This window comes from Oenanthe melanoleuca, chromosome 6 (genome assembly GCF_029582105.1).
Source record: "Oenanthe melanoleuca isolate GR-GAL-2019-014 chromosome 6, OMel1.0, whole genome shotgun sequence".
In the NCBI taxonomy this organism is placed as follows: Eukaryota; Metazoa; Chordata; class Aves; order Passeriformes; family Muscicapidae; genus Oenanthe; species Oenanthe melanoleuca.
In genome coordinates, this window is record NC_079340.1 from 16,964,391 (window position 1) to 16,977,393 (window position 13,003).

The window sequence follows — 13,003 nt, forward strand, 5'->3', positions numbered from 1 at the left end:
TGGAGATGAGGGGTTCCCACTAATAATCCTGTGACATCACCTTCCCAGGAAAGCAAAGGCCAGGTCCAGTGCCAAGGGAAGTGCTTACAGTAGAAGATCTGACTGAATACTTCCTCAATATTTAACTGGTGCTATAGGGCAGGTTGTTCAGAGTCAATCTGTTGCTTCCTTCAGTTAATGGTACTCAAATGGTCCTCTAGAGGTAAAATTCATCCAAACCTGTTGACCAGAAGCTAGTTTCTAGTTTCAGTCCTAGGAGTCATGGCAATGTGTGGACCCCTACATGTGTGGTGTGCCCATGGAAATTCTTGTGTAATGAGAAAGCAGAACTTCAAACTCAACTCTAGCAACAAGAGCAGAAGCACAACTCCCTTCCTCAAGCTGCACAATGGCACAGAGTTATTAGTAGTAAGTAAGTCTGAGTGACAAATCATTCTGGTCATTAGAATCAGCAGATCAGACCCAGGGGAAGCCTAGCTATTTATTCAGAAGCATTGGGCTTTTTTTCCCCTACAGATAGTCTTCCTTGCAAGCTCAGTACACACATTTAAAGAGGAACCAAAAAGCTTTTTAAAAATAAACACATTTGAAAGGAAGAGAGGCAAAAAGGATTAGTATACTTTTTAAAAAAATTAGCAACCTTATGTGCAAACTTGAACCCTATTCTCTTTTTTGGTTTACCTTTCTTTCCCTCCCCTATTATCCAACTGACCCTTTGATTCAAAGGGAGAAGTTTCTCATCCTGTGTCAAGGACATGACAGAAATCAAGCTACCAGATCAAGAAAGAACAGCTGACAACATTTTTATTCCTTGTAATGAACCTCTTATCCTGGATGGTGCATAAACACATGATCTTACTGAAGCCATGACCAAACTGGGAGACAAACTCAATAGCAGTGACCTGTTAAATGAAGTTCTTAAGTCCAATGCCTGTTCTCCCAAGGAGAAACTCTGGTGCTGTTGTTCATCTGCAGTCTCACCTGCAAAATGGACTGGTAACGTACTCTGCCCTGATGCCCTTTGAAGGACACAGAAAATCTGAAGGCCAGACATCGAGGCATATCCAACTCATACACACGATTTACCTACACTCAAATATACAATACTTACATTCCATATAACTTTTCGTTCCATATTTTGCAAGGTATACAGCTGGGATCCTTAAATGAGTCTCCAGGGATAAGGAGCTCATCTACTACCTTTATTTCATATAACTATGGAAAATCTCAGCCACACTTTCTAGAACCTTTTACTATTTTCCACCCATTACATATACACGTATTACACATAGGTAATTCATGTGCATTTCATCTAAAACTTCCAACACTGTTTTCAGTTGAGTTCAACCAACATTCTGCCAGGTCAAATTCATGATTTGCTACTACGCCTCCCCCACTTGCCTGCAGGTACCAAATGTGAGCTCGGGTGTCACTCACTTTAAAAGACAGAATTTTAACATTCATTTACAAACACCTTTGACCTAGATCAGTCCAAACGTGATAACCAGTGGGACATATAATAAAGGCCAGCCTTCCTTCTCAGTCCCTGGGGAAAAGAAACTGCAACCACTAGAAACTGCTGATGGTTGATATCTCATGCTGTTGGTGAACTGTCTGGCTGTCTGGTGATGAGTTACATTTAAGAGTAACAAAGCTCTTAAAGCATACCTTTAATGGCAAAAAGACAGGCTTCCAAGGGCTCTTGTCCATTTACCTGCCACAGAATCAATAAACACTACGTAATCCATTATTTGGTTTTTCAATGCTTCACATGAATGTGGATACCATGATAAAATCCCACAAAAACATTGTGGGAAGCAGTGAAAAATAATCTGGTTTAGAAACTATGAGTTCTTTTGAGAAGTTTTCAGAAAAATCCAAACAGAACTAGTAAAACTGACCCTATCTCAGTCAAGAGCATAACAATGTGGAGCTGTGAAAATTCACAGTGAACAAAGCCCACCCAGCAAGTGTAATGCCAGCTCTGCTATGCTACATCAAGCTGCCATCAGATCTCTGCAGTCAATCCACAAGTCAGCAAAACAGAAGTCCCAGCAAACCCTGCATGAGTTCTGTCTCACTATGGAAATTAGTACAGTGAAATAGATGTGCAATTTACATGGGTCACACAGTCCCTGCAGCAGCTAGCACTAGATGCTCCCAGGAAAGAACTGGCATGAGCAGTAAATGGTAACTTGTCCCCCAGGAAGATTTCCCCTCTAATACCTTATGCCCTGAAAGGGAAGTTTTTCCAGACTTCAAGTTTTTCTTTCCTTATAGCCTTTTACAGCTTTGCTATTCACTATCTATCTGCCACACACAGACACACTCTAAGCACAAGGCTGTTCAGGGTTCCTGCAAGTTCCTTCTTCCAATGCCTGTTAATTCTTATGGTCCATCTACAGGCTCTTAAAGAATGCTAGTTAAACACTTCTACAGGATCATGAGTTCCTTATATTTTTGGGGAAGGGTGGAAGGAGCAGAACAAGAACAAAACAAAATAAAAAACAATTAGAAAAACAAAGAAGAGACTTCATTCCTGTTTTCATTTTTTCCTGGCAGATAGCCATGCACACTCTATTATTCACATTTTCTGAAACTAGCTATCAGCCCCACTAGTGCTGACTGAGGTACATGGCAGAAAAGACCCATAGCAGAAGACTGCTTTTTCTTACTAAGCAGGATCAATTCAGGGCTTGTAACAACCACGTTCAACTCCTTCCTTGAGCAGCATTATTACTGGAAGCTGTCACATTCCTGCAGTACCCCGCCTTCCCCACTAACGTCAGTGTTTGGAAGAACAGTGAGGAAATAATTGTCAGACACTTTGGTACATTGCCTGAAGTACCACTGACAGCCTCAGCAGCTGGGAAGTCCTTTCAGCCTTGAACATGGGAGAGTTCCTTGTCCAAAATGCTGGATTGAAAATAACGTAAGTTTAAATAAAAAAACCCAAACAAACTCATCCTGAAAATATAGAAAGTTCATCCAGCTGAATTAATGTATCCATGTAACAGTTAAGACTGCACAAAAGCAGCCTGGGAACAGGTGCATTTCCAGCACTAGACCTCACCTGAATATCTCCTAACAATTCTAGCCCCATATCCATACACTGAGGCATGGAAAGCATGCAGCTTATGTGACACCCCAAAACAGAAAATCGCTTCTTTTTAACTAGTTTATCTCCACAAGCAGAACTGCTGGCTAGGGCTAGCTGAAAGCCAAGTTAAAAAAAAAAAACAAAAACCACCAACAACAACAACATCAACAAAAACTCCAACACCGTAACAACAAATATTCAGTGAATTGTTCATTTCTTAATCATGTAAATCATGATCACACGAAGTTCCCAGCAAAAGGCCAGTTGTTCAGACTTCAGCAGTCCTACCATTTTCAGCAACTGCAGTGGAATCAAGTCTCACTTTCTCCGAGCAGCTACAAGGTTGCTCCGAGGAGAGTCTGGCACCAAACAGTTTGGGCTGCAGCTCAGAAGCTGCTAACACCCCCAGCAGGTATTATTGCGGGTAATAGGGCATACCCTTGAGACAGGAACACTGATGTTTCCAGCAATCCTGGTCCTCCGGCAGGCTTAGCAGAACTCTGCATCAGTAGTAACTGATCAATGTTGACAGATCTCAAACAAAGTATCTTAGGTCCAATAAATAAAGTTTTTCAAAGAAAATTTTTCACTTAAAATGTTTGACTAGGACTATTGCTAGATCAATCTCAGCCTCATCTGACACTACTCCAAACCAATTTTAGCAGCACAAATTCATAAAGATTGCCGCTGCTTCACTGAAGCGTTACTGTCAGACCGGCTCTCTCCCACCCCCATCTTCCTTCCAGTATCTCTTCCCACCTCCGCTCAAGCTCTAGCCAGATAGTCCCTTCCACGTTTGTGCTGCTGGGTTATTTCACAGGTTCGCGACGCTCGGAAATAGACCAGTCCTGTGCCAGCTGCAGAGCCGAGCCGCATGCCCCCTGCACTGCAGTTTGGGACAACTGAGCTGGCACTGGCACACTGCAATTCTCGCCTTGCTTGCACTTTTAGCGTACTGAAATGAGGAGAAGTTAAAGTGTTACAGTTTGGAACAACTCGAGCATTACTCTGCCTGCCAACTAGCTCCAGGAAGCACGAAGGAATTCTGACTATTTATTAGTCTGCGTGAAACTTCACGATTCCTTACGAGCACGCTGTGGCCAGCACACCTTGCACGCTGTTCTCCCTGGCGTATCTCTGTCCCACGTCGCTCACGGAACGCGAATTCGCGTTCTCCTCCTAACGGGACACCTGGTGCAAACACGGCCCCTTTCCCACAGCTGATCGGCTCCCGGCTTCCCGCACCAGCACCAATGCTCCCGGCGCCAGCAGCAGCAGCTGAGGCTGTGCAGACAAAGGCGGCGGAGGTGGGAAAGCCTCTTACCAGGGAATTAGGTGCCGCTTCCCCAGCTCCGGCAGAGGAGCAGCCCCGCACGGAGCGCCCGCCCCCGCGGCCAGGGTGCCCCGCTACCCCTGCACGGGGCCCGGGGAGCCGAGCCGGGCCGGGCCGGGCCGCCGGCTGCTCGCCCCGGAGCGCCTCACCTGCCGGAGCCGGCGGGGCGAGCTGCTGCCGGCCGGGCCGGGCCGGGCGAGCCCGGAGCAGCGAGCCTGGGGCAGGCGGCCCCGCACCGGCCGGGCCTCGGGGCGCCGGAGCAGCGCCGGACCCGGCCCGGCCCCGCGGAGGAAGCGGCGGCTGCCCGCGGCCAGGGCGGCGGCCGAGCCTACCTCGGTGGTGCCCCGCACAGGGCCCGGGCCGGCTCCTCCTCCGGCTGCGGCGGCTGCTGCTGCCCATGCCCGGGGCCGGGAGGCGGCGGGCCGCGGGGCTGGGAGGCTCCTGCGAGGCCGGTCTCTCTCTCTCTCTCTCTCTCTCTCCCCCAGCGCTCCCCCGGCTCCTGTTTACCGCGGCTCCCCGGGCCGGGCTGCCTGTCAGCGCGCCGCCCCGCCCCGGCCCGCCCCCGCCGCCATGGCCCGGAGCCGCACGGGCCGGCGAGCCGAGGCGGCCGCTGCGCAGCGGGACGCGGCTGTCCCGGCGCCCGATCGCCTCCCGCTGGTGCTGCCCCCGCTGGAGCCGCCCCCGCTGGAGCCGCCCCGCGGCGCTGCAGCTGCAGCCGGAGCGCCGCCCGGCACCTGCGCGGGGGCGGCACCGGGCACCGGGCACCGGGCGGCGGAGCCAGCGGGGTCCGGCTGTCCCGAGCCCGGCCCGCAGCCCTGCCTCCCGCAGCCGGGAGCGCTGCTGCCGCTATCGCCCGCGCTTCAGTACGGAGAATAAAACATCTTAACTTCATAGCGTGCCATTTAACTTTTAAAAAACGTATGTATGCTGAAAGCCTGAAGATGGCTTATAGCCATCGCCGTAAAGCGTTTTGTATTCATCGCTTATCTGCGCGTATTGATTTATCAGCAAAAAAAACGTGAACAAAAAGCTTCGAGTTTGCCCCATACGTATCTGGGTGCCATACTCTGTTGGTATTTTACACTTTTGTTATGCAGGCAGGATACTTAATCTTTTCTTCCCGAAGATATCTGTCTCCTGAGATATGCTGGAATAAGTGAATTATACAACTGAGGTGAATTTTGCAGGGAGATAAAGTAAAGTGAGTTTTATGAGAATAAGTCAAGGGAGGTTTTCTGTGTTAAGACATGATGTCTATCCCACTTGGGAATAAGTGAAAAAGGACAGGAAAATAGGCAGCTTCACTGAACAGTTTCTGTCAGTCCAGCACGGACAAGAAAGCAGATATCATTCAGAGAATAAAACAGAAAACAAGGAAACCTCCTGACTTGACAGAAAAATTCATTCACTTAACCAAAGTTGAAATTTTCATCTTCTGAGTCTGCACTTCTTCACAATAATTTACAGGGCTCCAGAGAGATTACATTGACCCATCAAGAACAGTGCAAAAAGCATAAAATGAGTAAGGTAACCCCTTTCCATGCAGAGACCACCCCCTACAGAAAAATGACATGTTACATCAGGTTTGCACAGCACAGAGAAGCTGGGCTAAAATAGCGTCATTACACTGCAGCGTGAGTACCCTGCTCCCCATGTAGTGAAGGTGGGAGAACACCACCAGGGTGTATGGTGTGTCCTCCTGGGAAGAGCAGAGTGTGTGTAGAACTCCAAATTAGACCTATGTAGATCGAAATTAACAGACTTAGATTGCATCCCTTTATAAAATAGGATATGGAAACATGTATGTGATGATAACCATTGTCTTCTTGATAGGCAGTGTAGGTTTGTAAAGAGAACCAGTACTGCTGTCCTACCTTGAGGCCACTGGCATTTCTCAAGAGAGGCTCTTTCCTTCCTTCATGCTCTCAATCCAGTTTGTTGTGTGGTTTGTCTGGGTTTTTAAAATTATTTTTCGGGTTAGGATTGTATTCCAGTTTGCGAACAGCGTAGGTCACCACTCAGTGCTGTGTGCCAGACTAGGAAAAGGGCCTGTAGACACAACTGGAATAGAAGTAGATATTATACAGAAAAATAGTCACACAGAGCAGAGGTTTTCCAGGAAAACTAGAATAACTAAGAAGTAGGGCTGAAATTAAAGAAGCCGCAATAAACCACTTTGCAGATCTAAGCTTTCCTGTGTTTTACAATTATTATTCCATGGTCTCTGTTTCCCCAGAAAGCTTGTCTTGTATTTTAGCACATTGTTGTTCTTGGCTTAAAGTCTCAGCAACAGCCTCCTGAATACAAGACTGCAGAGCTGAGACTAAAGGCTCAATACTGAAGGGCAAGCACTGTGTGGAACATCCTGAATCCCTGACAGCCCTCAGTAGAAAATGCAAACCTAAGCTGTAGCAAATGTTCCCCCCTCAAAGTTGCAGATAATTTAAAAAATAGCTAAGATTGAATAAACTTAAGCTAAAGGCTATTAGCAAATGGAAATATTAAATGCTTCCAGCTAGTGTTGCTGTTCGAAACCTGAGTAGAAGATACAAGGTTTTAAAAAATTATGGGAACGGAACATTTTGCTAATTGAATAGCTCTGGCTCAGAGTACAGGAAAAGCATAGTTTGGGAATGTGTGTCTAGAAATGCACGTCACACTTAGCTGAAGAACTGATTGAGCTGCAGAGAGAACTGCCCCAATGCCCTGCACACAAGGTCTGGACTGTGAGCACACACGTGGCCTTACTTGCCATCAACAATAAACACAGTTTTATTGAATTTATTTAAAAAGACAAAACAAAATTACCTCTATACCCAGGAGACTCCAATCCTCTCTAGAAGCAGCGCAGGTCTAGCATATGATTATAAGTCCATGATTTTTAGAAATACTTTCACTCCTTTTAGCACAAAGACCTGGAAAGTGGTGTGGGGCAGAAACCCTGAATAGTAACAACTGTTGTATAACTGTGTCCTTTTTTGGTCCTTAATTATTACAATACATACAGTAGTTATGTGGAAAAATATAAATAATTTTCCCCAGATAATAATAAAGGATCTTTTTAGTCTACAGTGTTGGTCTGAGCACCTGCATGTTTCCATAGCAACCCCACAATATGTCAGGGATTACTTTGTAATTCCACTGTGTTTTGGGTATAGTTTTTCTCCAAGCGAGCTCAGTTCCTATAGTTCCTTCAACTTGCACATCCTGAGCTGTGTGTTCTCCCATCTGTTCACTCTCTTGTATGCATGACTGGCCAAAATAAAGTGCTATTTCTTCAAAAGTTCTCTGATGACCTTATGTTTTACTGAAGGTGAGCCGAGAGTTCATTCCTTCCTGTGCTGTTGTTCTGCTGGTTTCTGCCTGTGCTAGGTGAATAAAACAGAGTCTGGTAGGAGAAGGGAAAAGTGGAGTCATTAGGGAAGGTGAACAGAACTGATGGGAATTCAAGTAGAAAGATAAAGGGAAATACAAATAAAATTTACTTCCTTCCTTACTGATTAAGGAATCAGCTTTTATCAGAAACGCACCAGATTTCTAAGGCTAAATCACCTTTAACAAAAACACTGCCAGAGCACCAAGGTGGCGATTTGGAGACATCTTAACAGATGTTTTTTCAAAGTGCCTGGAACTCATCAAACTTTCCTTCAGTCTCAGGTGTGGGATATAAATCAATACTATAGTAAATACATCTTACTGGGACCTGGCCTTTGAAAATCACTATGATGATTTGAAACCCATCTCTGGGACAGTGGCATGAGGCATTAAAGTCTCCACGGGAAACAGCAGAAGAAAAGAGCATTCCTGCCTGCAGAGCAAACTGTGGCCCCTCTCCCAGTGCAGTGTTTAGAGCCTGGGACGCTGTGGATGCAGCAGACAGTGGCTGTAGCCAGCCCTACACACAGCAGGTTTAATCTGGCGTGGTGTGTGACAAACAGGCATATGACAACACACCCCAGCAGACTTCAGCAACTCTGCAGCAGTCATGTGAGGGTGCCTTTGAAGACTGACAAGATTGGATACAGCTTTGAATCTGTCTCAGAGCAGATAAGCTTTTGAAGAAATAAAGCTTAACTCAGGCCTCAGAAACACTATCCTCTGTAGATGCTTTCAGAGGTATTTTCTCCTTTCTGAGCCTCCAAACTAAAGATTGGCAAATACACCAAACTGACTTTTTGAGGTGATTTGTCTAGGTAAAACTACCCACCTGGGTATGGGTGAACTGGCTGTAGAGAAATCCAATGCACTTCATTCAGGTGTCACACTTGATTAAAGCTTATAGCACTGCAAGTCATTGTCATTTAGTATCCAAATGAAAAAAGAGCAGAAAGTACATTGGTCCTTTCTTTGTATCCCAGCCAATTTAATGCTTATTCGAGGCAGGATATGTACTACTACAAAAAAGTGAAGCTCAGGGACAAGTAATGCTTCTCCAGAGGTCATGTGGCACTGCAACAGGGCTCACCATGTTCTTCCCCTGCTTTGGAAAAGGGAGAAAAAAAATCAAGCTTTCTCTCTTCTGATCAACATTTGGAAAAAGGATCTTGCCAGTTTGCTTCACTTTCACGTTTGTGACTTGGACCATTAAGGAATGTGTAGAAAGTAATTTATCCCATACCCAAACATGCAGAAGAGGAATGGCATTTTCCAAGCCTACCTCTTAGCAGCCAATACTCAGCTTTGGCTCTCCCCACTGCAATCAGATTGCATGAAACCGACATGCAGATGTGGCGAAGGCATGAAAACAGGCAGTGTGGTTCTGTGTAACAAACCCCATACATCATCTTCCCCATAAGCACAGCTATTGTGCTGAACTCAGCCATATGTTCCCCTTACAGAGCTTTCCTACAGTTTTTCCTCATACTATTGACAAATGCTATTTACATCCTGTCCAGACTAGATGAAGATTAATAATACTAAGCATTTCTATGGGACCTCCTTGGAAGAACCTTGGCCATATTTCACCTGCTATTGTTTTAATCACCATTTTAGGGGCTTCCATTGTAACAGTACCTTGAGCAGCTTACAGCTAAATACACAATACAGGAAAAGGAGAACGAGAGAAGTGCAGATGACAAAGTACAATGCAAAATAAAAGGAGATTTGGAGGACAGCAGGCATAATTAAGGCTCTGCAATATTAAAGACAGTAAATTGCTACCATAAAATAGATGAGTAAGAGGGGATGTGATTCAAAGACAGAACATACTGAATATTCAGGAGGCACTGTTCTCCCTTTCTCATAACACCAGATCAAATGAATTTCAATTTAAAAATGGCAGGAAATTCAAAACTGCAGTGAAAGAAAATTCTTTTCACATTACACATATAAATAAGTGAAACTATGAATCTATTAAGATTCAAAAATAATTTTAGACCTTTATGGACCTCCAAATTAATATCATACTGTACACTGAAATAGCAAGTTCTTCACAATTCAGACTAGTCATTAACATTGGAGGTAAAATACAGTGTCTTGGATTTTACCTCCTGAATACTGTTTACTGATCATGAATACTTGGTTAGGGAATTCTTGCACCTTCTGCAGTGACTGTTCCTCCTATTCCCAGAGATAGATGAGGGGCTGGATGGATCTCAGGCTAATGCAGTCTATTTCTCCCCAAAACAAGACAGGAGATGGTAAGAAGAAATCCTGTCACTTAACTCTCAGACTCAAGACCATGTTTAAAACCAAAGGCATTTCATTATTTATCTGTGTTGCAACTTTGCATCAGCCAGTGCAGCTTTTTAGCAAACAATGCCCATTATGGGCAATGGTTCCAACACTTAAATACAAAATTCAGGCAAAATAAATCTAAGTCTCATTAGTTCAAGGAAAAAAAAAAAAAAAAAAAAAAAAAAGCCTCACATTAAGTTTAGGGATAAAAGGGAGAGAGAAAATAATATTCACCTTTTAAAAAATCATATGCATTTGCTAAAAAATCCCTCACACAGACAGAAGAAGTGAGGGTATTTTGAACCCCTCAGTTTTTCCTTTTAGAAAACTTCAGTGTTTTCATTTCCTGCTCATTAACACTCTTAATCACATACCATGCAAATAATACTATTTCTGTGATTAGGTACGTGAATTTCTGGTGCTGGGCAGAACACTAATTTCAGCAGTAATTCACCATCCAGATGTGATTAGAATATAATTCTTATGGAGCTGTATATATGCTTCTTATATATATGGTGCATAGTAATAAAATGTGGTTTAGAAATAAATTTCTGCCACAGACAAACTGTAAAGCTTTTTGAATTGCAAGGCTAAGCAAGACAGATAGTAAGGAGAAGTCACTTCAGCAGTTACTGGCATACATTCCCCACACACCACTGAATTTATAATTTCATACCCTCATCCTGTACCCATAAATAAAAAACAGCAACACTTGTCATTTCAAAGTAAGAAATTATGGGGACATGCACCAGACATACCTGGTGAACATAGCTTAACATAGCATCCAACATAGCTTGGCTAACAGACACCTCTGAAATCCATCCTTGCAGGGTTAGGGGGAAGGAAGAGAGAAGGGCTGTCTAGTCCTCAATACATTAAGACTACCTAATAAATTATATCATGAAACCCAGCATAGAAACAAGTTTTTGAGGTACTCTTCCATTCTGATTTTTAAAAAACCTTTGGAATTAGGAAAAGAATTGTACCCTATTGCTGACCTCCTCAGATCTGTTCAGAGTGAGCTAAGGGTCATAAACAAATAACCACATCTTTTTTCTTTTTTTTGGTAAATCCGTTGTTAGACAAACCCAAAACTTTTTCCCATTTTTAAAGGCCTCTGCTGCCCTCTGGTGTTGCTTCTTTGCAGCTTCACACACAAAGCCAATGCAAGAGAAATCCAGAAAAAACTACCACAATATTCCTGTGTAGAAGTTATGCACAAATGAGTGGATTACACTTCCAGATGTGGTTCTCAGCCACATATATGTTCTCATGTAAGCTACCGTGGCTCACTACTAATGTACATACCAGAAAAACTGTAAAATGCATCTCAAGATGAACCTGATTTACATAAAGATTGGAAAAATGTGACCCAACACAAAAGCTGCAGGTGGAAGCAACTCCTTATAGGCAGAAGCAATGCCAAATCCACAATTTACACACAAAAGATGGTGCCCCATTATGAAAGCTGGAAGTACTTGAAAACAAAGCAAAGTGCAAAAAAAAACCTAGAAAAACTTCATTTTATATTTTATAGTATGAATTAACAATTCTAGCCTTGTCTACAACTGAAGACTGAGCAGAAGGCACCACTGCAATTATATCCCAGGGGACTGCAAACTGAATAGACATAAATTGCAAGCAGGCAGATTTTTATCACCATGGGCTTCTACAGATTTCAGAGAAAGGAATAATTTAATTCCAGATCCAGAAACATTCCTGACACTTCTGTGGTGCCCATCAATTTGACACAAGAATCCTGGAGATTCAACAAGAGATCAGCCTGGTTTTGCCTCACAGGTCTTCAAGCATAAAAGAAACAAGCAAAAAATATTGGCAGGAAGGTAGAGAAGAGCACACACCAAAGTAACTGTTCAACTTCCAGTATGTAAACTCTTTATAATACAATAATCTAGTTACATGAACACACAAAAGCTCAACATTTGTCTTCAGTAGATGCATTGCAACATAGTACACTAATACTCAAACCCCAAACCATTTACTTAAGTTTACACAGTAAACAGTAATTAATCCATAACAGAAACTAACACAGGACTTGGTAAAAGCCAGTAGCATCTGAATTAATGATTGAAACAGTTAATTTCAAATTAAAGTACTCTTGCAGTACTGGTTGAAAATTAATGCCTGTAACACTTTGTGAGAACAAAACCAGTGAAGTTCTGACAAGAAGTATCTGTATTAAGTGTAATTAAAATGAGGTATAATAAAAATTATGAGAAGCTATGCACATGGATATTAGATTATTAGTGCATTGCATGTTCTAAGAAAGCATTGTTGTGCACTTCATTATACATATGCAGAAAGGGAGAGTCAAGATTGAGATGTGACTCAGAGACTTCTACCACGTATCTGTTATGTAGTTGTACTAAAATTTGAGTATGGCCATTCCAACACACTGCAAAACAATTTCGTGACAATTATACTTCTGCAAAATCAGATTAAGTGATTACAGACCACATTATTGTAATTAATTTCTTACCAAATCCCTACTGTACCAACAAAAGTACAATACCTCTGTCTTTAGAACGTTGCTGAGCTGTGTGTAATTGCTGGGAAATCACTTGTGCATTTGCCACATTCCTTATTCTCTTTCTTCAGCATCAAACACTGTCCCATGCTGGAGATGAATAAAAACTCCAGGCACTTCATGGTACACAGCACAGCTCAATAACAACATGTTTGTCAGATCAGGGGAACTTCCTCCAGTAATAACAAGCACAGAAGTCACACACACAGAATGACATTTTTATCTTATCAATACCCAGAAGAATGACTGTGAATATTTTTTTTTCCAAGCTTATCACTCTGAAAACTTCAGGTTTAAGAAGTTTCATGTGGACTACATGAAATGGATTTCCTCCAAGGATGAGATT

General features: G+C 43.3%; 1 protein-coding gene across 1 annotated transcript; it reads right to left on the reverse strand.

Moving 5' to 3' along the window:
* Positions 1–3,265: 3,265 nt before the first annotated feature.
* On the reverse strand, positions 3,266–10,900 carry LOC130254971 (translation initiation factor IF-2-like). The gene is made up of 3 exons (XM_056495146.1): positions 10,868–10,900; positions 4,766–5,279; positions 3,266–4,384 (listed from the first exon to the last, which is right to left on the reverse strand). Exons 1-3 carry the CDS (start codon positions 10,898–10,900, stop codon positions 4,104–4,106), a joined length of 828 nt encoding a protein of 275 aa, XP_056351121.1. The 3' UTR covers positions 3,266–4,103.
* Positions 10,901–13,003: the final 2,103 nt, after the last annotated feature.